This window comes from Lontra canadensis, unplaced genomic scaffold (genome assembly GCF_010015895.1).
Source record: "Lontra canadensis isolate GAN:19392208 unplaced genomic scaffold, GSC_riverotter_1.0 scaffold36, whole genome shotgun sequence".
NCBI lineage: Eukaryota > Metazoa > Chordata > Mammalia > Carnivora > Mustelidae > Lontra > Lontra canadensis.
In genome coordinates this window covers 2,473,958-2,501,022 of record NW_022631030.1, presented here as the reverse complement: position 1 = coordinate 2,501,022, position 27,065 = coordinate 2,473,958, and the positions used below count along the sequence as shown (strand labels likewise).

General features: G+C 54.9%; 2 protein-coding genes across 5 annotated transcripts in view; one reads left to right on the top strand and one right to left on the bottom strand.

The window, feature by feature from the left end:
* The window catches only part of RNF214 (ring finger protein 214), a 43,648-nt gene extending 41,482 nt beyond the window's left edge, over window positions 1–2,166 (bottom strand). The window contains exons 1-2 of one of the 3 annotated variants that reach the window (XM_032868580.1): window positions 2,054–2,166; window positions 386–504 (exon numbers count right to left, since the gene is read on the bottom strand). In XM_032868580.1, coding sequence (XP_032724471.1) covers window positions 386–501 — 116 coding nt within the window. In that variant the 5' untranslated portion in view covers window positions 502–504; window positions 2,054–2,166. Of the gene's footprint in view, window positions 1–385; window positions 505–2,005; window positions 2,028–2,053 lie in introns of those variants that run through there. The other 2 variants (XM_032868582.1, XM_032868581.1) reach the window with 2 other exon arrangements.
* A 494-nt stretch (window positions 2,167–2,660) lies between these two features.
* Window positions 2,661–26,700, top strand: PCSK7 (proprotein convertase subtilisin/kexin type 7). 2 transcript variants are annotated; one of them, XM_032868579.1, is made up of 17 exons: window positions 2,662–2,766; window positions 4,275–4,391; window positions 4,833–5,312; window positions 5,981–6,115; window positions 6,714–6,879; window positions 8,028–8,118; window positions 8,997–9,051; window positions 9,482–9,620; window positions 10,459–10,559; window positions 13,098–13,265; window positions 13,993–14,100; window positions 14,533–14,635; window positions 23,688–23,844; window positions 24,407–24,501; window positions 25,292–25,385; window positions 25,584–25,701; window positions 26,138–26,700. In XM_032868579.1, the coding sequence occupies exons 3-17, from the start codon at window positions 4,845–4,847 to the stop codon at window positions 26,501–26,503; spliced, it is 2,364 nt and encodes a 787-aa protein (XP_032724470.1). In that variant the 5' UTR covers window positions 2,662–2,766; window positions 4,275–4,391; window positions 4,833–4,844; the 3' UTR covers window positions 26,504–26,700. The 2 variants fall into 2 exon arrangements, 1 of the variants encoding a protein (XP_032724470.1); XR_004383942.1 differs by lacking the exons at window positions 25,584–25,701; window positions 26,138–26,700 and adding an exon at window positions 24,719–24,800 and having other exon boundaries at window positions 2,661–2,766.
* Window positions 26,701–27,065: the final 365 nt, after the last annotated feature.

Sequence of the window (27,065 nt, the reverse complement as noted above, 5' to 3'; positions counted from 1 at the left end):
ACAAATACACAAGTATGATATATAATATCAATATATGTAATCATAACATAAATATACAGGCATAATATGCAGATATAGACACAGATATTATGTTATACAATTAATTGAACATACAGTAAAGGGTGGGGAAATACTAGCATTTTCAGAAGAGTTTCACCCCCTGTATTCTACTGACACACTTAGCATGCCTGCTGAGTGCCAGACGCTCTGTTAGGTACCATAAATACACACAGGGATCAGACAGTCCCCACCTTTAAAAAGCTTACTCTGGGCCAGGGCCATTAGAGCCAAAAAGAGGAAAACCCCACTCCGTTTCCGTAAGAAGCCATCCCACAAAAGCCCTTCGCCCGAATGAAATCTTCCCAGTCAAGGATGCGTACGTTACCTTAGACCATCTGGGAGACCTTCGTCTGATTTGGAAGCACATAAGCTAGAGGAGGATTCTGGAGGATTGGGGGCACTGGACACCACACCAGCTACCTCAGACGCCGCCGCCATCATGCTCTGTACATTCAGAAACAAATTACAGGCTGCATGTTTCCAATTTTTAAAACGAGCCTATCTTTCCCTGTTGGAAGGTCCATACCAGAGTTGTTCCAGGAAAGAAACACAAAGAAAAAGCTGGGTCCCAAGAGAAAATACTGAGTTTTTCTGTAGCAGGGTATTAAAAGAGCCACTGGGCACAAGAGGCCCCAGTGGACACGGATCCTCAAAAATCACCAGCTTTATATAAATCTCTAGGAGTCTGTGCAAAGCTTTCCCGCTTTTGGCAGAGATGCAGTCATTTAAAACAGACTACAGTGTGTGAGAATCGTCCAAACGGTCCACATGCCTTCTTTATCTAGTATTATTTACAAAGAATGCATTTGGGGCCTAATAATCAACCACAGCATACATTTTAAACCATTACAATCATCCTCTGTTCATTTAAGTAAAGTTGTTTGGAGGTGCTCATGTGTGAGAAAAGAGCAATGCGATGTTGGGCAATCAGAGCATCTTCTAGCGTCAGTGTGCTCCCCACACATGGGAAATGTTTGAGAGCCACTGATGGAGAAAAATACAGACTCTTCAGAGTTACTACAGGAATGCAAAAGAGTACAGGAATCTTGGGTACTCCTCCAAGAAACAGAGAGGCTGAGAAACAGGGTAATCCAAGTCAGGGGATGGGGACGGAGGCCTTTCCTGGATCAGGAGGTCATCCTTTGTGTAGCAGGACAAACTCACAGCCCTCTACGGTGAAGACAAAGGGGGGAAAAGAATGTGGGGGGGGGGTGGAAGTGTTAGTTTAAATTATTGTTTTTATTTTAATAGCATCATAGGTATTTACACCGCCCCCAGCTCCGCCCGGAACCTTCAAGCATGGGCAAGAATGGAGACTGGGCGCTGTCAACACTTCAGTCACAGGCCGGCGAGCCGCTGTGCCTCAGTTTCCCCCATTATATAAAGCTCCTAGGAGGAAATGGGCCCCAATCGCCATTACTGCTCCCTCGGGTGCAAACATCCTGCCCCGACAGAGCCCAGGGTCGGGGGTCCTCGGTGCCCAGGGCATGGGTCCTACGTGCGACTCTGCCGCTACAGCCCAAAGGGGAGCGGGGCAGGTACGTCGGGCTGCAGGCTGCGGCGCGGGGTAAGAAGGCGAACGTGTCAAGGGAATCCCTGCGGCGACCGCCAGCGAGGTGGCGACGCCGGGAGCGACGGGTGCTCGGGGGGAAACGGGGCACGGCCGCGAAGGGGACAATGGGGGAAGCAGCGCCGGGCGGCCACGGCCGCCTCAACCGGGGACCGCTAAGTCCGCCGCCTCCTCCGGCCAGGCCCCCCCACACCTCTCTATCGCGTCTCCCACCCTCACCCCACCGCGTCGCCGGCGCCGTCCCGTTCCTAGGCCGGGACCCCTGCCCCGTCCGCACGGGCCCCCTCCACGCCCCCCGCCTCGACGACCCCCCTCCGCCCCTGCCCTGGCCCCCGGCGTCGCAGCCCCCTCCCCGCGCGCCCGCCCCGCACACACCTCCCGCGCCGCGCCCCCGGGAGGCAGTGGGGGAGGGACGGGACGCACCTGAGCGGGCGGAGCGGGGGGAGGGGGCGGCCGAGCCTCGGGGGGAGGGGTCTAGCGCCGGCCCGCGCACCGCACCTCCCACTTCCGGCGGCGCGAGCGGAGCGGGCGAGGCTCGGTCCGGAGAGGAGCGGCCTCGGCGGCACTGCGCCGCCCCCGACGGCGCCCTCTGGCGGCCAGAGCCGGCACCGCGGAGGAGCCGCGGACTCCGCGGTAGGCCCCTAACGTACAAGTGGACCCTCCCGGGGACGCGGGGAGAGAGAGAGAGGCGACGGCGAGAAGGAAGGAGACCCGGCGGAGGGAGGAGCTCCTCTGGGAAGGCCCCAGGGAGAGTCGGGGCCATGGCGATGAGAGAGAGAAGAGGAATGAGGTGTTTTTAAAAAGGTCGCAACCGAGACGCCCTTTCCAGAGGACGCCATGAAGGGCAAGACCGTCCGTCCGGACAGGGCCCCCGCTGGAGACACCCCGACAACTCGGGGCGGTGGGGCCAGGCGAGCGGAGCCCAGCACTCCCGCACGCTCCCCTCCCGGCGGAGGATGCTCGGAGCTGGAGGCCCCCTAGCGCGGGTTGCTCCGGGCCGCTGGGCCGGGCCGGGGCCCCGCCGCTGATTGGTTGCGCCGCCCGGCGGAAGTGATGCTACTGTCACTGGCTCCCCGGGCTCCCGGGAAGCCGCGAGTTTCCGCAGGGAGGCGGCGGCAGCAGCTGCGGCCGGGCCGGTGAGTTGGGAACTCGGTGGGGGCGGGGCAGGGGAAGTCCGAGTGGCCCAGAGCCGCGGGGGCACCGGCCCCTGTAGACCAGGGGGCCGCATCGAGGGCGCCCTCAGCCCCGACGTGGGGGAGCCCTGGGAGACGGGCCACCAGGGTCGCGGATCCCAGGGTAGTAGGAGGTCCCTCTGAGGGGAGGGTCACAGTGCACAGGCCAGTCGGGGCCGGAGAGAAGGAAATCAATGAAACTGACTCGGGACTCAACCTGGTTTCTAGGAACCGGGTGGAGAGGTTGCGAGGAGGCAGTCTCTTGGGACAGTCTCTTTGCAGGACTCAGGGCTGCCCATATTCTTTCTTTTTTTCCCTTGGCACCTGAGAGCTGTTAAGAGACGCAAAGCAGTTGGGTGAGGTTGTGATCTGCTTTCAGGGACTATTTAAGGTTCCTTTCCCAGAAACCTGGGGTGGGAGTGGGAGACGGTCCTGCTCTGCCAATAGAAGGGAGGAAGTGGTGGTCAGGGTTCTCTTCTCTTCCGGAAATGCATGGGATCTAGGGGACTTGGTGGGGCACTATCTGGCTATTTGGCAAGATGTTGTTTTACTTAGTAAGGTCTGGGAAAGGCATCTGAGTGTGTTGGGACAGTGGAGGCTGCTGGAGGGCCGCGAGGAATTTGAGAGGGAATGCGCCTGGGAATGAGAAGGAGACACGGAATGCAGCTTTTTGGAGGGAAAAGTCAGGTGGCCTAAGTTCTCTTCTCCCTTTCCAAAGAGATTTCAGTAAAATACCTATTTTTCCGTCACGTTTTGGGTTGGATCCCTTTGGGCGCGTGTGGGTAGGAAGCCCTGCCTCGGGGTGACACCAGCACAGAGCAGATGACTCCAAAGGAACCTAGTCACCAATAGGTACACACAGGTTCTGCTGCCCCCCTCACCTGTCCCTGGCCCCACCGTTGCCCCCTGGTTCTAAATGTGGCCTTTCTGAAATCAAACCATGGCTGGCGATCCCAAGTTTGGAGCATAAGCCCTCACTTATAGGCCACCCAGCCGAGTTCGTGCTGAAGGATGGCCATGTTTAGTGCTACTTTCCAACTGTCCGATCATTTCTCCTTTCCTGGTTGCCCACATGCTTTTTAGGCCTGTTCAGTTTTGTTTGCATTCTCGGGTTCTCACCATTTCCTCTGCTTCCTACCTCCTCTTACTGCCCCTGGCATCCATCAGAGGTACAGAAATCAGGACGTTAGCTACTACCTCATCTTCTAGGAAATAGTACTCTTTGCTTCTCTAGGAGGGTGTCTTGGCAACAGTTCAAGCCCTCTTCTGGACCTCTGGGGAACAAAAAAAAGAGGGTGGCATGATGGTTAGGATAAGAAGTGGGGTTTCTGTGCCAGTCTGCAACCCACTTGAGATCCCTGGAAATGACATTTGATCATTGGCCACTTCCCTTGGTCACAGGTCATGGCTAGCCTCTGCTGGCTCCACTGAATTTGGAATGACACCATTTCTTCTTTGCTTGGGGCCCACAGTTCTGCAGTCTGTGCTCAGAACCGCCACTCCACAAGACAAATGCCTTGTCTCCATTTGCACAAAATGAGTGTGAGGTGGTTAGCCAGACCAGGAGCTCAACCTCGCACAGAGCCCAGGTAGGACTGGGGCACCCGCGTGGGGAGTCAGCCCTGAGGACAACTGGACTGAGATGTCAGCTGGGGGGAAGATTTATGTCCCCTCGAAATAAGGGAGGAAGAATAGTCATGATTTTGCCAGTCACCTACGGGAGCGATACGACTTTTGAGCCCTTTTCAGAGTTGCAGTGGCAAAGAGCAGCATGGTGCCTGTTAGCAGTTGGACGTCCTCCCTGATTATCTGGTGAGATGGCATTGCCATCCTGCCGCCTCGCGGGTATCTGCTGGGGTTGTACCTGCTCATACCCCACACCCTGCCCGTTGCTCTGGAATGAATGTTTATGAAAAGAGAGGATCCAGTGTTGGGGGGTTGTAGGCTGGTTGTCGGTGACCTACAGGGATGGCTTGGTCTCCTTACAGATTCCCCACAGGGGTCCCTGATTTCCTTCTGTTTGTCTGCAGCCTGCTGCTCTGATGCCGAAGGGGAGGCGGAAAGTGCCACACTTGGATGCCCCCCTGGGCCTACCCACCTGCCTCTGGCTGGAGTTGGCCGGGCTATTCTTACTGGTTCCCTGGGTCATGGGCCTGGCAGGGATCGATGGGCCCGGAGCCCAGGGTCCAGGGGGGCTAAGCTGGGCCGTGCACCTGGACAGCCTGGAAGGCGGCCGTCCGGAAGAGACTCTGGAGCAGCAGGCAGATGCCTTGGCCCAGGCAGCGGGGCTGCTGAATGCTGGGCGCATCGGGGAGCTGCGGGGGTACTACCTCCTTGTCCAGCCGGCGGGGCAGCAGCAGGGACAGCTGGCGGAGGCTGTGCGACGGCAGGCGGAGGCCGTGTTAGCCAGGCACGAGGCTGTGCGCTGGCACTCAGAGCAGAGGCTGCTCAAGCGGGCCAAGCGCAGCGTCCACTTCAACGACCCCAAGTACCCGCAGCAGTGGCACCTGGTGAGCCCGGCCCTGCCCCCTGCAGCCCTCAGGCGGAGAAATTGGGGTGCTCTGTTCTCTAGAGGGCCTTTGACCCTATTACTCTCCCATTGCCCCATCCTTTGCCTGAGGACACGTTTCATTTCTGTTGGCTTCAGGGGCGGGTTTTGCCCTCAGGCTCCTCCTTCCCTGTGCTGGCTTCTGGAGAGCCAGAAGTTGGGGTGTGGGTGCTGGGGCGAGGCTGCCCGGGCTCAGATCCAGCTCCTCCATTTACGTGGAGATTGTAACAGTGTGTACCTGGCAGAGTTTTGATTGGGAGAAATGAATTAATATGTGTGTGCCTGATGCTTTGTAAACATTTGGTACCACGTTATGTTTTGTAGTGTTCATAGGATATACGTTATATGGCCGAATCGTATCCTCCAAGCTTGTCCTTGCCACCATTTCACTTTTAGCACCGGTGAAGGATGCCAGGCCTTCCTGGAAAGGGAGCCTGTGGCAAAGCCCTCCCTTGTCCCTCTGTCCCCACCCAGACCTCTCAGTCCACAACCGCTGTGCGGCTCTTTGGTGGTGGCCGGGAGGGAAGGAAAAAGGGACTGTGAGCTCTGACTCATCTGTCTGTGAGCTATGTCGTGTGTCACTAGGCTCCCAAGGCTCTGGAATATTTCCTGAGCCTATGTTTCCCACAGAATAACAGGCGGAGCCCTGGCAGGGACATCAATGTGACAGGTGTATGGGAACGCAATGTCACGGGGCGAGGGGTGACGGTGGTGGTGGTGGATGACGGAGTGGAACATACCATCCAGGACATCGCACCCAACTACGTGAGTGGCCCTGGGACGCCCCCTCCAACGCCCACATCTTATCTCCTTCTTGTTACTGCCTCAGCCTGGCCCCCTTTCTTAGGGGTCCCCGGGCCACACAGAAGGGCCTGGGAGGTGGGATGGTGTTCTTCATCCTCCCCACTCTCCCAGCCAGCGTTCCAGTCTGGCAATTAAGACCCGGGGAGAGAACTTGGGACGGCACTTCCTGGTTCTGGCTGCTGCTCCCTGCCCTGGGGAGTAAGGAATGGCCTCTGGAGGCAACTTGCCTCTCCCCAGAGTTCTGAGCACCCTCCTCCTCCAAAGCCTGCTCTTTAGGTAGCTCTAAATCTCTTATCCTGGGCTTCCCAAGCTGCAGGGCTGTCTCCTGGGCCCGTTTCTGTAACGGACAAGAGAGACGTTTGCTGAGACCTGGGGCACTTCTCAGTTTTGCCCCATGTGTCCTGTTCTCACCTCTGCAGCCTGAGAGAGAGGGATGGGCCTGTTGTGCTGGCTGGGAGCCCCAAAGTCCCAGGTTCCCCCAGGTCTCCTCTCCCCCTGAGCGCCAGGACCCAATCCATTAAAACTTGTGAATGACCACATGTCCCCTCCAATGTTACAGAGCCCTGAGGGCAGCTATGACCTCAACTCCAACGACCCTGACCCAATGCCACACCCAGACGCGGAGAATGGCAACCACCATGGCACGAGGTGTGCGGGAGAGATTGCCGCCGTGCCCAACAACAGCTTCTGTGCCGTCGGAGTGGCCTACGGGAGCCGCATAGCAGGTACCTTCCGCACTAGCCTCAGTGGGCTTCACTCCCCGCCTGCTCCTCTCCCAAGGGCTGACCGTGTTGATCCCCCTTTCAACACACATGGAATCAGGCAAAGGATAAGTTTATGATAGACAGATCTGTAGGACGTATCAGGTCATTGATTTTTGTCAGTGTAGTGGTGTTTCAAACATGTCGCTAGCCGCAAACCCTATTATATAAAACATATCAAAGTGGGAATGGTCTCGAAGGGGGACGGAGGCCTCAAGCCCCAACCACTCACTGACTTGCCCCCTTTCTCTGATCGTGGTTATGTCCCATCAAATGACCGAGCTCACTGTAACAATAACTCCTTTTCCTTATCTAGATTATACTTGTATTTCCATAATTTCCCAAGTACCCTTTTAGTTGCCTCTCTTCCTTCATCCAGTCTGTCTGTGGAGACTCCCCTCCCATCTCCCAGCCCTTCTGAAGGTTACTGTCTACGCTCCCTCCTTTAAGGAGAGCTGAGCAGCCCTGGCCCCTACTGGAGCTTGTTCTAAGGCTCTTTCTCTTAGTCTTCCTACATCAAGAGGGAACGTACATCAAGGGGGAACGGGTAGAGCCTGAGTAGGGAAACCCTCCCCGACTGCTCATAAGTGCTTGGAACCTGCAACTGAACGGATTGGCTGTATTCCCCTTACTCTCCAGCAGAGGGCAGTAGCCCTCTCCATAAAGGAGCTACTGAGTGAGCCAGAAACTTCCTGACCCCAGTCCCCTCCCAAAGCTCCATCTGTTGCTACCTGATCACCAAGATGTGACCCACCCCATTTTACAGGGTAAAAGTAGGCATCCGTGGAGCAGTAATGGTCATAAGTACCATTTATTGGACACACTGTATGTGTCAAGCACTGCACCCGGGCTCTACAGGATTAAGGATGAAAATAAGGGAACCTTGACTGCCTACATTCTAGCCCAGGCCTCGTCCCACCAGCCCCGACGATCCTTAGAATCCAAGATTCAGCATTAGTTAAACAAACAAACAAGCCCGTTCTGGTACATACACATGGTCTAAAAAAAGAGCGCTCAGCAGGGAAAGGAAGCCTCCCCATGTGGCTTACCACCACCAGCTCCCCATCAGGGACCCACGTGGTCGGGGAGCTGACGCGGCCTTCACCGCCCAGGTATCCGGGTCCTGGACGGGCCCCTCACGGACAGCATGGAGGCCGTGGCGTTCAACACACACTACCAGATCAACGACATCTACAGCTGCAGGTACGGCTGGGCGGGGACGCGCAGCCCCTACAGCGGAACCGCAGGTGCCTGCTGGGGTCCTCTCGCCGCCTTCAGGCCGGAAGTCCGCCACCTGCGTCTCCAAACCCCCGGCCCTGGGTTCTCCGTCATAAGCCCCACGCCACCCCATCAACAGGGGCCCACACGAGGAGTGTCTGCCCCGTGTTTACCTTTTTCATGAGCTCCGAAGGGCTCCTTTCCCACCACAGCCCGGCAGAACACCCAGTGCCAGTTCCCGCCACCCTGCAGGCGTAAATGCAACTGCAGCTTTGGGTTCTGGCAATGGGTGGGGAGCGGGCGGGGCCTGGGCTCCTGAGAAAGGGGAAACCGAATTTGCGCTGCCCTCACAGCACCCATGGCACCGGCTCTTCCCCCAGCCGGCACCCCCTTAAATGCATGATGTCATCCATAGAGGACATTTCCCTTAGAGAAGGAAGAGAGAGCTCCTCAGACCCAGGAACTCACACAGACAATGTAGGTCCTTTGTGGGTACTCTGCCATCGAGCCTTGTCTGCGATCCCTAGATCAGAAGATGGGGTGTCCTCCAGTCCCTCTCTACCAATATGTATTGTCTCCTGCTCCCTGGGACCCAAGAAAGGATTTTCAGGGGCAGGTGAAGGTGGTCCTAGACGGGGAAAGTTTCTAAGGGAAAAAAAGAGCCTTGTCATGTATTTCCACTTTCCACTTTGGAGTGAAGGCTGGATCTTTGAACCCTGTGTCCTTTAATCATGGGGGGCCTGGACTGGAACCCTTGGGAGGACAGGAAGAGCCCAGGCAGGGCGTGGTCACTTGGGACTGGGAAGCCTGGATGGGCCACGACAGTGGGGCTCTGGCTCTTCCCTCTGGGTATTTCTCAACAGCTGGGGACCAGATGATGATGGGAAGACAGTGGATGGCCCCCACCAGCTTGGAAAGGTAACTGTGTGAAGATTGCAAGACCAAGTCGTTCACTTTCCCAGCCTACCCCATCTGTGGGGCCAGACTTACAGCATCCAGACCCACCACCTCCTTTGGGGCGACTCCTTCTAACCTGGAGGTGGGGCAGCACAGGGGACACCAGTTCTTAGAGAAGTGGACGGTGCCTTGAGTCATGTCCCTGTGATTCTGCCCTTGCCCCCGCATCACTGGCCCCACAGATCTGATAAGCAGCAGACTCACCAGACACTTGCTCAACTCCCAGCTCCCTCCCTTTCTTGTTTTCCATCTTTAAATCTCTCTCCACGTTGGCCCAATGCCTTTGGGCTTTTTCCCCTTTTCTTTCTGGAAGGGGAGGAGAGGAATGGTATGGAAGGTAGAGGTCTTTCTCTGAGCTCCTCAGCTGACCCATGACCGTTGTCCTCCTCAGGCTGCCTTGCAACACGGGGTGATTGCTGGCCGCAGGGGCTTTGGGAGCATCTTTGTGGTGGCCAGCGGCAATGGCGGTCAGCACAATGACAACTGCAACTACGACGGCTACGCCAACTCCATCTACACCGTCACCATAGGTAGTAGCCTGCGGTTGTGTGTGCGGGAGTGCTTGGTGTGTCGCTCCATGGGGAGGGGACTCTGTTTTGGTGTGTGTGGGACTCAGTGGGGAGGGGGTTATGTGTTTTGGGGTGTGTATCCCTCGGCGGTAGAGGGCTTCCATATTTTGGGGTGTGTGTGTCCCTCAGTGGGGAGGGGGAGGGGCTGTGGATTTGCTGGGTGCCCTGGCTTCCATGGTGTCTGTCCGTGTGAGCATGATCTTGTCTTCAGAGCCATATAGTTAGGAGTGACTAGCCCTGCTTCTGGGGATCTCAGGACTTCCTTAGATGTCACCATACCCCAGGAACACTTTCAGCCCGTCATCTGGTTAGGCCTCTGCTCCAGCCTCCCTTCCCATGGGCCACTTGGCTCCTGCTTGAAGCCTTCCCTGACCCGTACGAGCCTGAATGAAATGCCCCATCCCTGTGCCCCCCACCACATCTGCTGCCCCGGTTGCATTTACTTACCTTACTTCCTCTCTGACTTTTGGCTCCTTGAGCTCGAGACTGTGGCCTTTTCCATGTGGCCCCGATGCCTCTCCCACTGCGGGACCCGCAGTAGATCATTAATGAGTGAATAAACGTGGAGAATGGTGAATGTGTGAACAGATGAGTGGTAATCGAGGGGAAGAATGTACTAGGGCCCAGAATCCCTTCTGCTGTTTGAGAACCTGGGACTCAGAACCTGGGACTGGTGAGGCGTATGTGCCCTCTGAGGCACTTGGGGGGCAGAGATCATTTTTTAAACACAGGACAGCCTCCCAGACGATAACTGATACCATCAGGCCCCTGGTGCGCGTCTCCCCTGCTCTGCCCCCAGGCGCTGTGGACGAGGAGGGACGGATGCCTTTCTATGCCGAGGAGTGTGCCTCCATGCTGGCGGTCACCTTCAGTGGTGGGGACAAGATGCTCCGAAGCATTGTGAGTGCCTCCTGTGCCCTGCGCTCCCCGTCACTGTCCCACAGGACACCCCTCAGGCAGCACGGCTGTATTTCTCAGGGTCGCTGCTCCCCCGCCCCGCCCCGCCCCTCCAGTTCCTCTTCCCCAGCAGATCGGGGTCTCATCGGGGCATGCCACTGTTGGGAAATCGGAACTAGGACCCTGAACAAACCTGTATGTGGTTTTTACCTTCAGCATTTTAACTTACGGATATATGTGTTTTTATAGAGACTAGTACGCATCACCCTGATTAAAGAACTCTTTTGAAATGTCTTCTTTTGGTGGAATTTGGGCTTTGGCTAATTCCTGTGGGCTTAGGAAAGAATCTTCATTCCATTACTCTTCAGCCCTTATATAAATACTATGAGTTCTGGTCACGTTCCTCATCGGAGTAAAGCTAGTGGTTGTTTTCACGGGATGGGTGGGAAAAGGAGTCTGGGAAATGTCTGTAAACCCAAGAAACACTTCTTTCCTTGGAGCTAGAATTGGAGCCACGTCCAACAAGGGATCAGAGCAGGGGAGTGGAGCTTGTCACGCTGGGGAACCTTTTAAAGAATTCAGGCTCTGCTTCGCACACCCGCTGGCTTAGCTCCATCCCGGCATGTTCAGGCCAGGTCTCTGGACTGGGACCCCAGAGCTCCAGGGAAGAGCTAGGCTAGAGCCTGGGGGTGTCCTCCTTCTCCAGAGGCCTAGGGATAGACATCTCTCTGGGGCCGCTTTGTCTTCCTGCTGGGTCACATTCCTTCTCCAAAACTGAAATTCTATTTTGCCAATAAGTGACTTCTGGCCAACGTACGGTTCCAAGGCCCTGTGCCTGTGGCCCTCTGCCTCCCGCTCCCGCCCAGGGAGAAGGAAAAAGGGAGTGGGCTAAAGGAAACACATCAGAGAGGCTTTGCCCAGCAGGCAGGCGTCGGATTCAGAGGGCCCCCTGCTCCCCAAAGGCCAGGCTGGGTGAGAAGAAAGAGCAGGAGCAAACTGTGCTCTTGGTGCCCTGGCAGAAACTGGGGAGCCTACTCGCCGAGGCCTCCCTAGCATCTTTGAGACTTGCTTGGCAGTGCCTGGCTGTTCTAACTCCCCTCCCCTTCCTACTCCCACCCCCGCCTCCACCTGAACTGTCACTCGCCCAGAAGTGAGAGGAGTTTGTGTAGCCAAGGTCCCAGCTTTGGGATGTCCTTGCCTTGGAAACCCCACTGCCAGTTCCCGCTCAGTGACCAGCGGTCTCCTTGGGGGCAGGGCGAGCCACCTGTGCTATTCCCCCGCTGGGCGCCTGGGGTGCTCCCCTGGACTTTCCCAGGGCTGCCTGGGGCTCCTGCCGCCCTAGGCATGTTCACGGCCCTCACAGCTACCCCTGAGACTATCCCGTGACGCGGTTTCCTTAACAGGAAAAAACCCAATCTGCTCCCTGGCACAGACCAGCCTTCCCAGTCTCATTGAGGCTGCAACTTGGAGGGCTTTTTCCTTTTTCTTCTGGGAGCACACGGTGTCTGAGTGAAAACCCCATCTCTTGGCGGCCGCTGTAACAGCTGGGAGGGAAGCAGTGAGGACAGTGGAGAAAGGGCAGTTCTTGGCAGAAGTTAGCACCCTGGTATCTGACCCAGGGAGAAGCCTGGAAGGAAAAAATTCTCTAGTCTTAACATTGGCACCATGTCCTAGATCCAAAGAGCCACAGCGTGGGGCAGATTTAGGCAAACCCTTTATGGCTCCAGGGTTGATTAGAGCATGAAAAGAAGAGCTTGATGCCTTCTCTCCCCATGAGGTAACTCCCCTTCCCCGCCCCCACCTACTGTCGCCTCCCACCTCAGAACCACAGGTAGAGAAGGGGGGCTCTCGGGAACCACACTGAGGCACCAGGCCCAGAGCGGTGAGGCAGTTTGGGCCAGGGCGGGCAGGCCGTGTAGACACGAAGCCCGCACTGAGCTCACAGGGTGGGCAAGGACTCAGTTCCCTCTCCCTGGGAACACACTCCCTTTGTTCCCACTGATGTCACTCCAGCCCTTGTCGCAGAGCTGCCAAGTTGGATTTCCTTGAATGGTGCCGTCACTGTTGTCCCAGCTCCAGCTGGGGCCCAGGAGCTCCCCCAGCCACTTCCTCCGTCTAGCATGGCCACAGGTCCTGGAGGGTAGGGTTGGGGAATTGGGGAAGCTATTATTAGAGGAGCAGGAATCAGAAAGGCTGTCCTCTGCACGTAAGGCATCTCCCACAGCGCTCTCTCCTTTCTGCCTGCAGCCAAACCCTCCAAAGTAGCTCTTTAGTCTTTACTCATCTTTTCTCAGTTCTCCAGAGCTTGTCCTGCAGGGCCTCGAAGGGTTAAGGATCTCCTTTGTGCTGACCCGATAGTGGGCCTCCCTCTGGTCAGAGGTTGGTTCTCACAAGGGAAGGGCCCACCCAAGAGGCTTACTCTGAGCGCCCATCCCCCACTCCCCTACCCACCCCCCCTCCCCTCCCCCCCCCCCCTCCGCATAGCACCCGTGCACTCTGTGTCTAACCCCGCCCTCCCCCCCTCCCCCGTCCACACCCCAGGTGACCACGGACTGGGACCTTCAGAAGGGCACAGGCTGCACCGAGGGCCACACGGGGACTTCGGCCGCGGCCCCCCTCGCAGCGGGCATGATAGCGCTGATGCTGCAGGTGCGGCCGTGCCTCACGTGGCGGGATGTCCAACACATCATTGTCTTCACAGCCACGCAGGTGAGACCCAGCCGCCTTCCCCACGCTTCTGCTTCCGTGCACGTGCAGGGAGCAGGCGGCTTCAGACTTGCCCAAATGCGAGGGGCCAGATGCTTTCCAGAGTTGCCGGTGTGTAGAACAGGTGCGAGTGGCCCGTCAAGATTTCGGGCCCGAACTCGTTCGTACCTGCTCTGCCTGAGCCATTTCACCAGCTGAGCAGCACGCTGGGCTCCCTTCCTCCGGGGCCTGTGACTCCTGGCCCCTCTCCAGGAGCAAGCCGGGCAGGTGGTGACTTCGTGGGGCTTGGACCTTTTGTTCCAGCTCTCCTTGGGGAACCCATTCCCCTCGGCCCCGAGTGGGAGTTTGGCCCAGGTCAGCCAACAGGGGCAGCAAGGAAACCCGAGTTACGTTGTTGACCTTGTAGTTGCCCCTTGAACAACATGGGTCTCGATGCATGGATCTGCTGTAAATGTATTTCCTTTTCCTCAAGATTTTCTGGATAACATTCCCTTTTCTCTAGCTGACTCTACTGTAGGAATACAATACATTATCGATGTGACGTACAAAATTGGTGTTTATCAACTGCTTCCGTTCCCCGTGAAGCTCCTAGTCTGCAGGGGCTATTTGTAGTTAAGGTTTGGGCAGTTAGAAGTTATACATGGAGTTTCAGCTGTGTTGAACTGACTTGTCTGAGAGTCACGCATACCTCGGAAATCCCAGAGACTAAGCGGCACCTCTGTTCTCACAGTATGAGGATCGCCGTGCCGACTGGGTCACCAACGAGGCTGGCTTCAGCCACAGCCACCAGCACGGATTCGGCCTGCTCAATGCCTGGAGGCTCGTCAACGCAGCCAAGGTGAATGGGTGTTGGCAGCGCGGGGACCCCTGCCTGGCAGGATGGGGGGTGGGGGGCAAATGCCTAAAACCTTGCCTGGCACGTCGTAGGCACTTAATAAATGTTCTTCGTTTCGTTTACCCTCATGCCATCTGATACCCATTTTTCAAATGGAGAAGCAGGCTCAACACGCTCACAGAAGTTTCCGAACTGTTAGCGAGTGTAGCTTGGGGCTCCCAGGGTGCTCTGGTCATCCTCGCGCACCCTGGACGCAGCCACTCGCTCTGGTTCCGTGTTTTGGTGCCGTAGGGAGCGCTCCCGGGTGTCGGCAGGAGCCTCGGGAGTGAAAGGAGGTGATGAGGACAGGAGAGAGAAGAGCTGGGCCCCGAGAATCGAGTGGATGAGTGCGGCGGCCCATCTCGCTCATTCACCACCACCCCTTTCCTTTACTAGATCTGGACCTCTGTCCCTTACTTAGCTTCCTATGTCAGCCCTGTGTTAAAAGAGAACAAGGCTATCCCGCTGTCCCCCCACTCACTGGAGGTCCTGTGGAATGGTAAGTAGTCAGCAGAAAGGGGGTTAATCTCGGGCCTGAGGTTTGGGGCGGGGTGCCGGGGAAGTCCAGCTCATCGGCCCTGCCCGACTCTGCCCCCTTCCTTTAGGAGCTGAGCTCCAGGCAGACCTGTGGAGTTTTCTTTGACCATTTTAGGACATGTTGCCGCTTCTGACTTGGCTGGCCCCCTGGCTGCTTAAATAAGACCTTTCTCCTGAGTTACTAGTAGTGGAAGGAGCTGCTGAGCAACCGGTTAGAAGGGCGGGACAGGGGGAGGAGTGGCCCTGGGACTTGAGCCGCGGAGGCAGGACTTGAAAGATGCTGCTCCGACTTCTAGGCTGGGGACTGGCCAGGCAGTCCCCTTCAGCCCAGTGGCCTTTGGATGAAGAAAATGAATCTCTTCCTTTGACTCTCCGGCTTGTGTGATACAGAAGCCTGGTGGGGTGTTTGGGGCGGGACAGGAGGATGCTGATGTCTCCCCCGGGAGCGGTTATCTGTCCTCTGTCCCCGCCTCCGTCACAGCCAGGCTCCGTGGGGTTGTGTGAAGTGCTGCGGTTGAACCCTTTCCCGGACGAGAGGGCAGCGGGATGGGGATGCTTGTGCCCGACAGCAGATTCCCCTGAGTTCCGAGTGAGAGTTTCCGTACTCCCAGCTCCGAGGGGGATTTTTTTTCCCCTTAAAGAATTTTGCCAGGCAGAGTTATTTGCTATTTTTTGTGAAGATTGAAGTATGCCATGTTTTGGGCCCAAATTAGAACTCCCTGCTCACTTACCCCGGCTTGATCCTAGAGAGTGATCAAACCAAAGCAAGAATAAGACGAGGAATGGCCAAAGAAGGGAGCCCAGAAGGGAGGGGCAGGGCAGCTTCCCTCCGGTGGAGGTTTCCCCGAGAAGCGTTCCGTTGTCTGTCTCCCTAACCGTGTCTGTCACTTGCCCATTCCCTCTACGTGGAAGGAAATCCACGGGCCCGGTTCGTCGCGTTTTCCGTAAAAGGAATGCTGTCTTGGAAAGGGCATCCGCCAAGGCAGAGAAGTCCAGGAACATTCCTGGGAATGCAGTTCAGTCGGAACCCCTAGGCTTTGCGCTGATGAGTCTTGGAGATAGTGAACCTTTTAACCGGGACCTCTCACCCAGCACTCCCCCACTGTCCTTTAAGTAACAAAGTAATGCAGAGTCGCACTTGCCAAATGGGAGTTAACTTAGAAGAGGGTTGGGGGCCTTTCCAGCCTCGTCATCCTCTGCTTCCCACTGGCCAGGGGACCTTGCCCCAGCACGGGTGACAAACCTCCCCGGCAACCGCTTCTTTGTCACTAGGAAGCCTAAAAGCAAAGACACGTTGTCCTGGGCCGAGGAGAGTGGGAAATGGGCTAGTGGGCAGAGAGGATGAAGCAAAGGGAGGTGTAGACCCAGAGTTCTGCTAGCGTGGAGGGCAGCAGGCAGGACAGCTGCGAATTTCTGAGTTCAGCGAAGGTGTCTTCTCTCTTGTGGCTCCATTTATCCTCCAGCAGACAGGACAGAAAGTACAAGCCTGTGGGTGCACTTGGAGGTTGAAGGGACTGTAGTTAATATGGTTTAGAGCGACTAGACAGTCCACAGATATGCCCCTGTGACCAAGCTTGGTCTTTTCCCCCAGACCGGGGGAAATCGGTCTCCGAGGGCTCAAAGTCAGCTGTTTGTAAGAGGGAGGGAGCTGAAGGTCACCGAGAGAAGAGAGGAGGTGCGGTACTGCTAACACTGGAGAGGGGTGGTGTCCCACAGAACTTTCCACAGTGATGGAAATGCTCTCTACCCACTGGCCGTGTGAGGGCTATTTGACACTTAAGATGTGGCTAGTGTGAGTGAGGAGCTAAGTGTTAATTGTATTATATTTAACTTCACATAAATAACCACGTGTGCCGCCATGCTGGGCAGTGCAGTGATGGAGCCAGACAGAGGATATGGGGGAAAAAGGACTGGGGGAAAAAGGACTGCCTCCAGGTCTGAAATCACTACCAGAGGGCAGGAGGGGCAGCGGGGTTGGGGAGGAGTGTCTAACACACTAGAGCGTCTGCACGCCTTCAGGGAATTTCCTGAAGCCCCTTGTAGTTACCCTGTTACCCTACTTGAAGCCTGAGTGTGACAGGCGAGGCCTCCGTGGAGGCAGGAGTCCTGCTGCCTCTCTGTGCCTCCCCTGTCCCGCCCACCCTCTCCCTCTGCACTGACTTTTCTGCCTTCACACGCCCTTGGGTCACCTATGGGGAAACAAATGGAAGTCCCTGTTGGCCTTTAACCTGGAACCCTTAAAAGTGAATGAACTAAAGCCACCGGTCACTTTTTTTTTTTTTTTTCAAAAATTTTATTCATTTGTCAGACAGAGATCACAAGTAAGCAGAGAGACAGGCAGAGAGAGAGGAAGGGAAGCAGGCTCCCTGCCAAGCAGAAAGCCAGATGCGGGGCTCAATCCCAGGACCCTGGGATCATGACCTGAGCCGAAGGCAGAGGCTTTAACCCACTGAGCCACCCAGGCGCCCCAGCCACTGGTCACTTTTATCACCCCGTCTCTACCACTAAAGACTCGGTTCCAAGGCTCACAGTGCCCCCTTTCCCGGTCAGGCATGGGGGTTAGTTCAGAGTTCATCCTTCTCGACCTTTCTGCCGCTGTGACCCTATTTACGGGGCCCTGGGAGCAGCCTCCCTCCTGTGCAGCCTCCATGACCTCCTCTCTCCAGAGCCCTCTCTTAGCTCTGCTGCCGAGGTCCTCGCGTCCTTTGTGGGCCCGGTCACCGCTCCCAGCCCTTGAGTGCCTCCTCACACTCCTCTGTGGCTCTGTCTCTTCCTTCGGGTCTCTCCCTCCACCGTGCAGCAGTTCTCATGACTTCCATGAAGGATTCTTAGCTCAAAATCTCGTCCTCTGATCCCTTACCGGTGGGAGGGGTAGAGATTGTCAGAGCTCCCCCAAGATCACGAGCGGAGGAAGCCCTGGGACCTTCTGGTCAAGGGGGGAGAGTTGAGAAAGACCCTGACTTATTCCCAAATGAGAATAGTTAGACGGTCCTCATCAGCTGGGACTTCAATGCTTCTTGCGAGCCAAGCACCCTTCCGAGTGTTCCTTCATTTAACTCCATAACTCACTTGATTCCAGCGTCCCCACGTGCGCGGCCACCGGAGTCTGTCCGCACCAGTAGAAAGGGCATGTGGCATGGCCCCACACATACCCTAACACAGACGGGCTCTCATGGGACTCTCTTTGGATTCCATTCTGTTCTGTGACATTCTGGAATATGGCATTGATGCTTTGTGAGCCCCTTGTCTGCCACGTTAATGCCAGCCATGCCACCGGTGTCCCCCTGCAGCTTCCTCTACCTGCGTCACCGTGCAGTGTTGGGTGTCCCACCAGCACACGGCACATCACAAATACGACATTTCAGATTTCATTGTCATCCTCCAAAAGCCAGCTTACTTTCCAGGTTTCTCCCATTTTCCGTCAGTGCCCTTGCCTTGCTATAGAGTCACACGCTTGAAGCTCTGGCGTGGTCAGCCACTCCGGACCGCTTGCTTCTCCCCAGGTCTTGCCCTGTCCGTTCCCGTGCAAGGCCGTCTTTCCATACTTCTCTGCAATGTCTCTCGATCGATTCACTCATTCATTCTGCTAACGCGAGACCCACCTCGTTCCAGGCACTGCGTTAAGTTCTGGGGATTCAGGGATAAAACAGGATTCCTGCCCTTAGGACCTCACAGTCTGGGAGGGGGAAGGCAGCCTGTCTGCTGTAGAGATGACACAGTGTCAGAGAGACGACCCCCACTCAGGAGGGCTGTTAGAGAAGCTAGGGACCGACCTAAGCTGGGGGAAGAGGTAAAGAGAGGGCCATCTAGAAGCAGGGGCCACACATGTAGAGTCCACAGAACTTCAGGGAGCCTCGAGTTGTGTGGCATGGCTGGGGCAGGGCCAGACAGAACTGCCTGTGCCTCAGTAAGGAAGTTGAACGTGACCTGGAGGTCTGTATGTGGGGAGCCTTTGAGATAAGTTGTCACGAGTTGCTGGTAGGGGAGGGTGAAGGAGACCAGTCCCTTGTCTTTCAGAGCTATATACTCGGTCTCTGCCTTCACATGACTCTGGGAAGGAGAAGTGAGGACTGTTAATGGAACAAGATTGGTTATAAATTGATAAACATTGGGAGTTCGGTATTAAGAACAGCTGTTCTATTTTTTATATATGCCTGGAATTTTCTGTAGTCAGAATGTATATGTATGAATGTATATATAATGTATATAGTATATACATATATAAAATGTATATATATAATGTATGAATGTATATATAAATATATACTTGCATTTATGTTTTTTAACATATAAAAAGATTTCCAAGTTTTTGAGCTTGAGCAAGTGTCTAGTTAGTAGTGACATCAAATGAGATGAAGAACCCTGGCCCAAGGACAGATCTGGGCAAGGGCTGGGCAGTATGAAGGCCAAGGCCTAGAATTTGGCTCTGCTGTGTTTGAGATTTCGGGCAACACCTAACGGTTATATCCAGAAAGCAGTGAGGAAGTAAGTTCAAAAGGGAAGAAAAGGTCTGGGGAGGAGGTCCCCAGGGTAGGTGGGCAGACAAAGGATAAAAGGATAAAAGAGGACCCGGCAAACGGACTGGGACTGCGTTAAAGCGTGGTGGTCCGAGGAAGGACCCTTCCGGAGGAGAACAGGAGGGATGAGATGGGCTGGTGGGGGAAGGGGGGAGGAGGAAGTCAGGAGGATGGTATCGTGGGAACTCAGGGCTGTCTCAGTGAGAGAGGGCAAGGAGACAAGGACGGAAGGGGCGGTCCTGGGTTTGCTGCACAGGCCCCTGGTGCCTTTGAGAACCGTTTCCAGGTACTCATAGGGGCAAATGCTCCATCTCAGCTGGTTGAGTAATTCGTAGAGGCAGGAGATTTCTGGTTAAAGGTGGCAAATTGTGATGTCCTTTTATTTCTACTTTTTCCCAAAACCTCACCAAAATAAGAATAAAGGAATAAAAATGGTATAAGCACAAGGACAAAGAGAATGGGAGAGAGAGCTTAGCAAATGAGAGACTTCTTCACATTTTTAGAAGATGAAAAACGAATGGAGAAGTGAGCAGGGCTGAGAAAATTGCATACCAAGTGTCTGCAAGGGTGATACTAAGAAATAAGCCCCTTCATGCCCCAGAGTCCCAGCGGGCTCGGGACTCAGAATTACCATGTGCTCCAGGAGACAGTGGCGGGTTTGAGGCGGAAAATAGGGATCCGTAAAAAGGTAGATGCCAGGCCACCTTCTCCCAGCCTTGGCAGCCAGATGATGTCCCTTCCTTATTCTGCCAGGAGTTGGGAAGTTTCTTGTCCAGAGACAGGGAATGTCCTGGGAGAGGGGGCCCCTCCCCTCCAAGCCAGCCCAGATCCCAGGGCCCTGGCAGCCAGGAGCTTGGTGGTTCCTCTCTGGGGCAATGGAAGGACCCCTCACCGAAAGACTTGGAGATACAGGCACAAAGGGCTCCTCCATGAACCAGTCCGGGGCCAGGCCGGCTGACTTTACTTAGGGAAGCCTACCAGTGCAAAACTCCACCATGCTTAGAGCTTCCCACTGGCTCTAAGCTAATACGGATCACTGGCTATTTGGAGGGAAGAAAAACAAAAACAAAAACCCTCCAAATCTTAAGGATATTGTTTTTAGTCGCTAAAACTCAGCCAAACTGCTTATCCTGGGATACGGGATAGGTATGGGGATACATGAGAAGGTAGAGTAAGGATACTTTCACATACTGCCTGAAACTGGTGGGAGAGGCAGTGATGATTCCACAAAGAAGGATAAACCAAGGGAAGGAGAGGGTGGGGGAGAGAGAAAGGGAGTGTAGGCAGAAAGGAGACAGAAGCCCAAGGCAGGAGAGGAAGGTCCCAACCCAGCGGCAGGGCAGCGGATGGGAACGGGAGCCAGGGAGCCTGAGATGGAGTCGCCGGGGAAAGTGGCACTGGGGGAGCTTCTGATCTGTTTGTTCATTTGAAGAAATAGTAGTCAGAGAGGTCATGTGGTTCTTTTGTGCAGTTTGGGAAGCATGAGTGATGGGGGACATGGAGTAAACACAGGACAGTTACTAACTGCAGAAGGGACATCAGCAGATTGTTCAGAAAATGAAATATAATCATTATATACTACTTGGCTAAATCCCACATAAGATTTATAAGGCCATAGTAAGGAAACAAAATATTAATCTATCTAAAAATGGTGCTATAATTATTTTGAGAGGACAGAGGGGACGGCAGGGTAGGAAGAAGGTCGGTGTGGTATCAAATCCTCACAGGCTATAATTAGAAGTCGATATATAATGTCTAAAACTGATTAACCATGAAATAGTCACACATGCCTATTATTTGGGAACATGAAGGTAGACCCCAGAAGAAAACAACCAAGAGCAGTAAGAAGTGTTTGCTTCTGGGGAGTGGCTCAGGAGGATGGTGAGGAATGGGGTAGGAAATTGTTCTTTCACTTTTAAAACCATATATACTGTCTTGACAGGAAAAAATGTTAAGAATGAATGGGAGGGTAAGAAGTAGAGATAGAGAATGTAGACATCTTTTCCAAGAAGTTTACCAGTAAAGGAAAAGACGTAATATCTGATACTTACATAGTCTTAATACTCAGTATACGTCTAAGTACTTCATGTGTATGAACTAATATAATCCTCCTGTCAAGCCTAGGAAGTAGGTACTGTTACTCTCCAAGTTTTCCAGATAAGGAAATGAATCCGATCCTCAGAGCTAGGACAAGGCTGAGCTGGGATTTGAACCCAGGCTGGATGGCACCAGAGCCCACGTTCTTCACGCGGTGGGCAGAAGAGAGGGAAGGGTTGAGAAAGGGTTTATTTGTTTTTGGTTTTCATCTGTAGCAGCAAAGACATAAGAAGATCAGGCCAAGGACATGGCTAATGAGGCTGGTCCGATGTTGGACTCTGGCCAGACAGTTGCTGTGGAAGGAAAAGAAAACCCACGAAGAAGCTTGAGAGAGTAAACAAGAGGGTGATGGAGAGCTGAGCTGTGGGATCTGAGCTGTTATTAGAGAGGAGCTACGGGGGCACCTGGGTGGCTCAGTGGGTTAAAACCTCTGCCTTGGGCTCGGGTCATGGTCTGGGGTCGAGCCCCGCATCGGGCTCTCTGCTCCCCGGGGAGCCTGCTTCCCCCTCTCTCTCTGCCTACTTGTGATCTCTGTGTGTCAAATAAATAAAATCTTAAAAAAAAAAAAAAAAAAAAAAAGAGAGAGGAGCTGGGCAGCGCCCAAGGAGATGAAGGAAGAGATCAAGAAGGGAGTGAGGAAAGCAGAGAGATGAGATGTCCTTGTGCTCAGAGAAGGTGGGTGGGACATTGGCTTAGAAGACTTGCCAGGTGGAATGAAAGACCATTCACACGTGCACACATCTATGCCCAGGGAGAGGTCGGGATCAGTATTTCCCAACATGTTATCAAGAAGTGGGGGAACTTCTTTGTTGTGGTTTTGCTCAGCGACTCCTCTGATTGTTCGTCAGCTAACGTGCATTGCTTATCTGATGAAACCCACAAAGAGAGTTTCTAAGCTGTTTGGAAGTGAGGCAGTGCTGGATAATGACGTGGCCTGGGGTGTGGTCATGAAGTGGGTGCTGAGGTCGGGAGGTAAACAGTATGAGGTCACGATGACATGGGATAGCTGTCCTCTGGGTGCCATGTGATAGTGGATGACGGGGGTTGGTGCATTTCCGTGAGCGAACTGGAGTGGGGCTAAGCGGGAGGCCCACAGACACACGGCCTGGAAGGACGGAAGGTGGTGTCAAGGGTTGAGCTTTGCCTCCCGTCTTCCTTCCATGTAGCTGTCCACCACCCTGGAAGGTGGAGATGCTGGTCTCCACCTCACCTGTTGGAACGGATCAGTAGGAAGAAGTGCTTTAGAAAGAACGGTGTCTCCGTGCCCCCTAATTTTCCACCATCCCCCAACTGAGGAATTCTTCCATGGCAGTCATTCGCATTTTTCTTAAACTTTGTTTTGAGATAACTGTGGATTCCCAGGGAACTGCAAAGCAGTGCCCAGGGGAGTCTCGTGCACACTTCTCCCCGCATGAATGTCTGAAACAATTCCAGCCCAGTAGCAAAACCAGTGAAAGGACATGGCTATGGTCCGTGAAGGATACTCAGACACACACTCCTGTTTGTATGAGTGTGTGTGTGTCGGGGAGGGGGCGGGGCTCCCTCACAGGTTTGCCACACCTGGAGCCTTGGGTACCCACCACTGCCACCAAGACCCAGGCCACCCCAGCCTCACTAGACTCCGTCGTGTCACTCGTTGGTGGCCGTGCCCATGCCCTCAGCCCCATCCCTCGTGCCTGGCAGCAACTCACCTGGCCGCCAGCTCCACGCTGGTATCATTCATGAGGATCACGCAGCGGAAGTCGCGCTCTGCGTATCCTTGTGAGACAGGCTTTTTTTCCATTCAGCACCATTTCCTCCAAGTGTATTCCATTGACTAGTTTTTTAGAAATTTGTACTGCCTTCTCTATGAAACACGTTCATTTCTCCCCTGCCTTTGGGCCATCTCCCCTCCTGGAACATACCACTGCCCACAGCACTCTCGACCGGGCCGTGTTCATCCCCTTCTCCGGAGGCTCTCCCTGCCCCGTGCCTAGAGCCTCTCTGTTTTAGCATCAGTTATGTCCTCCTCACACCATCTCATTCTCCCCTTGCAGGTAGAAGGCAGAGATCATGTCCAACTTACCTTTCTATCCCCAGCATCTAGTACAGTGCCTGAAATGTAGGAGGTACTCAGTAAATTCTTCTTTGGATGAATGAACGGTTGAAGCTGCCCTGTTTGGTTCTTACGTTGTGTCTTGAATATGTGATCTTCCCAATGAGACGCTAAACGAGACTTTCAGCCCCTTGAAATCAGCCACAACATCCCATTCACTCGCCTGCACTGGGTCCCGGTTAGGGCTGCGTTGGGTATCTGTATGTGGGTTCAGTGAGTATGTGCCTTTGTGTGTGTTGGGAGGAAGTGAGGGCGTAAGTGTTGATGGGGCTGGTTTCTCAGCTGCCCAGCCTGACTTCCCACAGTCAGCAGGACGGACCTGGAGATGTCGGGGCTGAAGACGCTAGAGCACGTGGCAGTGACAGTCTCCATCACTCACCCACGCCGTGGCAGCTTGGAACTGAAACTGTTTTGCCCCAGTGGCATGATGTCCCTTATCGGCGCGCCCCGCAGCATGGACTCGTACGTATGCCTGCCTGCACCTTCTGAGTTTTTTTTGGCAATGAGGGTCTTTGCGAGGAAAAGATAGAGAAAAAGCAGACACAGACACCGTCCTCTGCTGTCATGGCACTGGCTGACTGTGGCGGCGGGAAGCCATTTCCTACCTGCTTCGTAGAGGTCACTTACAATGTGCTAAGCACTGCACTTGACAAATACTTCCTCTAATGCTTACAAGAACGATGCAGAGGAGACTTTACCCTCTTTTTACAAATGAGGAAACAAGTCACAAACTAGTAAGTGCCTCAGGAAGTAACAGTAAGCCTAGATCTGTCGAGCTCCCCGGCCTGTGCTCTCTCCACATCTGCTTTTCCCACTAGCACGTGCTGACAAGTCCCTCAACTCGTGGGATCTCCGGGGAAGGGACAGCACTTGGGGACCCCTCATGGTGTGCTCCCCAGTAGCTGGAGCTCTGGCCACAACAGCTATGTTCTGATGGCTCCTACAGTTAGAAATCATGTTTGTGGCAGAGGGTCGGTTCCCTGCCCCATGTCTTCTGGGTTTTCTACTCTTTTCTTCCCCGCAGAGACCCAAATGGCTTCAATGATTGGACCTTCTCCACTGTGCGGTGCTGGGGGGAAAGAGCGAAGGGGATTTACAGACTTGTGATCAGGGATGTAGGTAAGCCTGCCCCCCACCCTATGTCCCCCCACCATCTGGTCCCTCTGGAGCTCAGAGTCCCTGCAGAAACCGCCCCATGGAGAATACTGCCATCGGACCGACAGGGTAGATGCCAAGAAATACACCCCATCTAGAACATGGGCCCTGAGATCTGAGACTGTTCATTGATCCTACCTCTCATGTTCCTTGGAGAAGTGACTGATCCATTTTTCCTCAGGATAGCAACAAAAATTCCTTGTTGAAACCACATTTCAAGTCCTTTCACATATAACCATCCTTCGACCAGCCCTGGTAGGCAGGTAAGGGCAGGACTAATTTTCACCATTTTTTTTTTTTTTGGTTTTTTTTTTTCCTTTGTTTTTTTAACTGAGGCCCACCCAAGGTCTGAAGTGACTGGCGCAAGTCATACACTATTCCAGTGAGGAGAGTGACAACCAAACCCAACTCTCCTGGCTTCCTGCCAAGTTAGGTATTCACTAGACTGCTGGTTTTCAAACCTTGCTTTAATTTAGTAGAAGGACATTTTTTTTTTCCCAAGCAAAATCCCAGCTGAAACCCTAAAATGTGAACGAGAGAAAGGCAGACGTCTTTGCTTCGGAACCACACCTTTCGGCCTCGCTGTCTCCGTCCCTGAGGGCCCCCGCGAAGTACCTCTGTAGAACCCCTGGGCAGTGGACCGTGTGGCCGAGTCCCCCCAGGGGCTGGGGCGGGGGGGGCTGGGCAGGGCCTCTGCTGTTTGCGCAGCCAGTGAGGGGGCCGGGCTCACGGACTGCCCCGCTTGCGGCTCTAGGAGACGAGACGCTCCAGGCTGGCGTCCTCCGGCAGTGGCAGCTGACCCTCTACGGCTCTGTGTGGAGTCCAGTGGACATCAGGGACAGGCAAAGGTGGGTGCCGGACTCAGGTGCCGGGGGGAGGCAGCTCCTGGGGCCGGGAGAAGCCATGCAGGGAGCTCCACTGCCCTGAGACCCCTTCTTGCTGTGGGCCTTCCTCCCTCCCCAGCTGTGAGGTGGGAGAACCAGTGAGGGCAAGGGGTCAGGGAATGAAGTTCAGGAGGGCGTCCTCCTCTCTTTTCTTCTGCACAGACTATTAGAAAGTGCCATGAGTGGAAAATACCTGCATGACGGCTTCACTCTGCCCTGCCCTCCTGGGCTGAAAATCCCCGAGGAAAATGGTTACACCATCACCCCTAACACCCTCAAGGTATGAGGGCTCAGCCTCCAGCTCCAGGCAGGCGGGCGGGCAAGAGTGTCCTGGGGGGTCTGGACCTTGCTTCACTCTGCCCTGCCCTCCTGGGCTGAAAATCCCCGAGGAAAACGGTTACACCATCACCCCTAATACCCTCAAGATACGAGGGCTCAGCCTCCAGCTCCAGGCAGGCAGGCGGGCAAGAGTGTCCTGGGGGGTCTGGACCTTGCTGGACCTGGACTCAGGTGACTTGAGAAGTGACGGGTTGCAAGGAGCTGGCTGGGCCCCCACTCAACTACTAGCTCTAAGAGGGAGCTCCTTGGGGCAAGTGCTTTGGGGTGGGAGAGGCAGTCCCGAAGGTGACAGATTTTCTGAGCTCATTGTTCTGGGTTGAGAAAAGCCACAGGATTTGGGAAACCATCCCTAACTTGGGTGCTTGACTCTTCCCCAGACTCTGGTGCTGGTAGGCAGTTTTACCATCTTCTGGACCGTGTACTACATGCTGGAAATCTATCTGAGCCAGAGGAATGTGGCCTCTCACCGAGTTGGCAGGAGTGGACCCTGCCACTGGCCCCAACGAAGCCAAAAAGCCAGGGAAGAGGGGACAGAGCTAGAATCAGTGCCACTTTGCAACAGCAAGGATCCAGATGGAGTGGAGACAGAAAGTGAGGGCCCTCCCACCACCTCTGATCTCCTTGCCCCAGACCTGCTGGATCCAGGGGCCTGGGGCCTATCCCAGGACAGGAGTACCCTGAACTGCCCTCATCGTCACTTAGCCCCAGACCTGCTGCAGGGGAAGGAGGAACAGATTTGCTGACCCAAGGCCCAACAGGCTCAACATGGGACAGGCTCTTCCTTCCCAAAGCTGGGGAAGCTTGGAAGCCTGCTCTGAAGTCTCAGGAGCCCAGGAGAGAAGGCGGCCTGATGCTCCCATCAGGAATCCACAGGCTGGAGAGCACCCTCTGACTACGTTCAGGGCGGCCGAGGGCCTTCTTAAGGTGCAGCGACAGAGGAATCGTGTTGTGCCGTGTGAACAGTGTGGCCACAGGCGCTGGGTCTTCCTCCGACTGGACGGGAGCTTCCGGTCAGAAGGTCTTGACCAAGGGCTTGACCAAGGCCTTGCCCCATGGGGCAGGCCTGTCTCCTCTTTTCTCCTGGGCAAGCCGGTGATGTGGGTCACAGGGACCCTCACCCATGCGTGGGTGGGGCGGCGGCTGCTATGGCCAGAGGAGCCTCTCCGCAGAAACGTCCCCGGGGTCATGGGGGAATAGGGCTCAGGGTGAAGGCTGGGAAGAGCCCGTGGGTATATGCCTATCCTTTTAATGACCCAGGACCTAGAAAGAGCAATCTTTTCCTGTCCTTCCCTCCCCTTCCTGCCT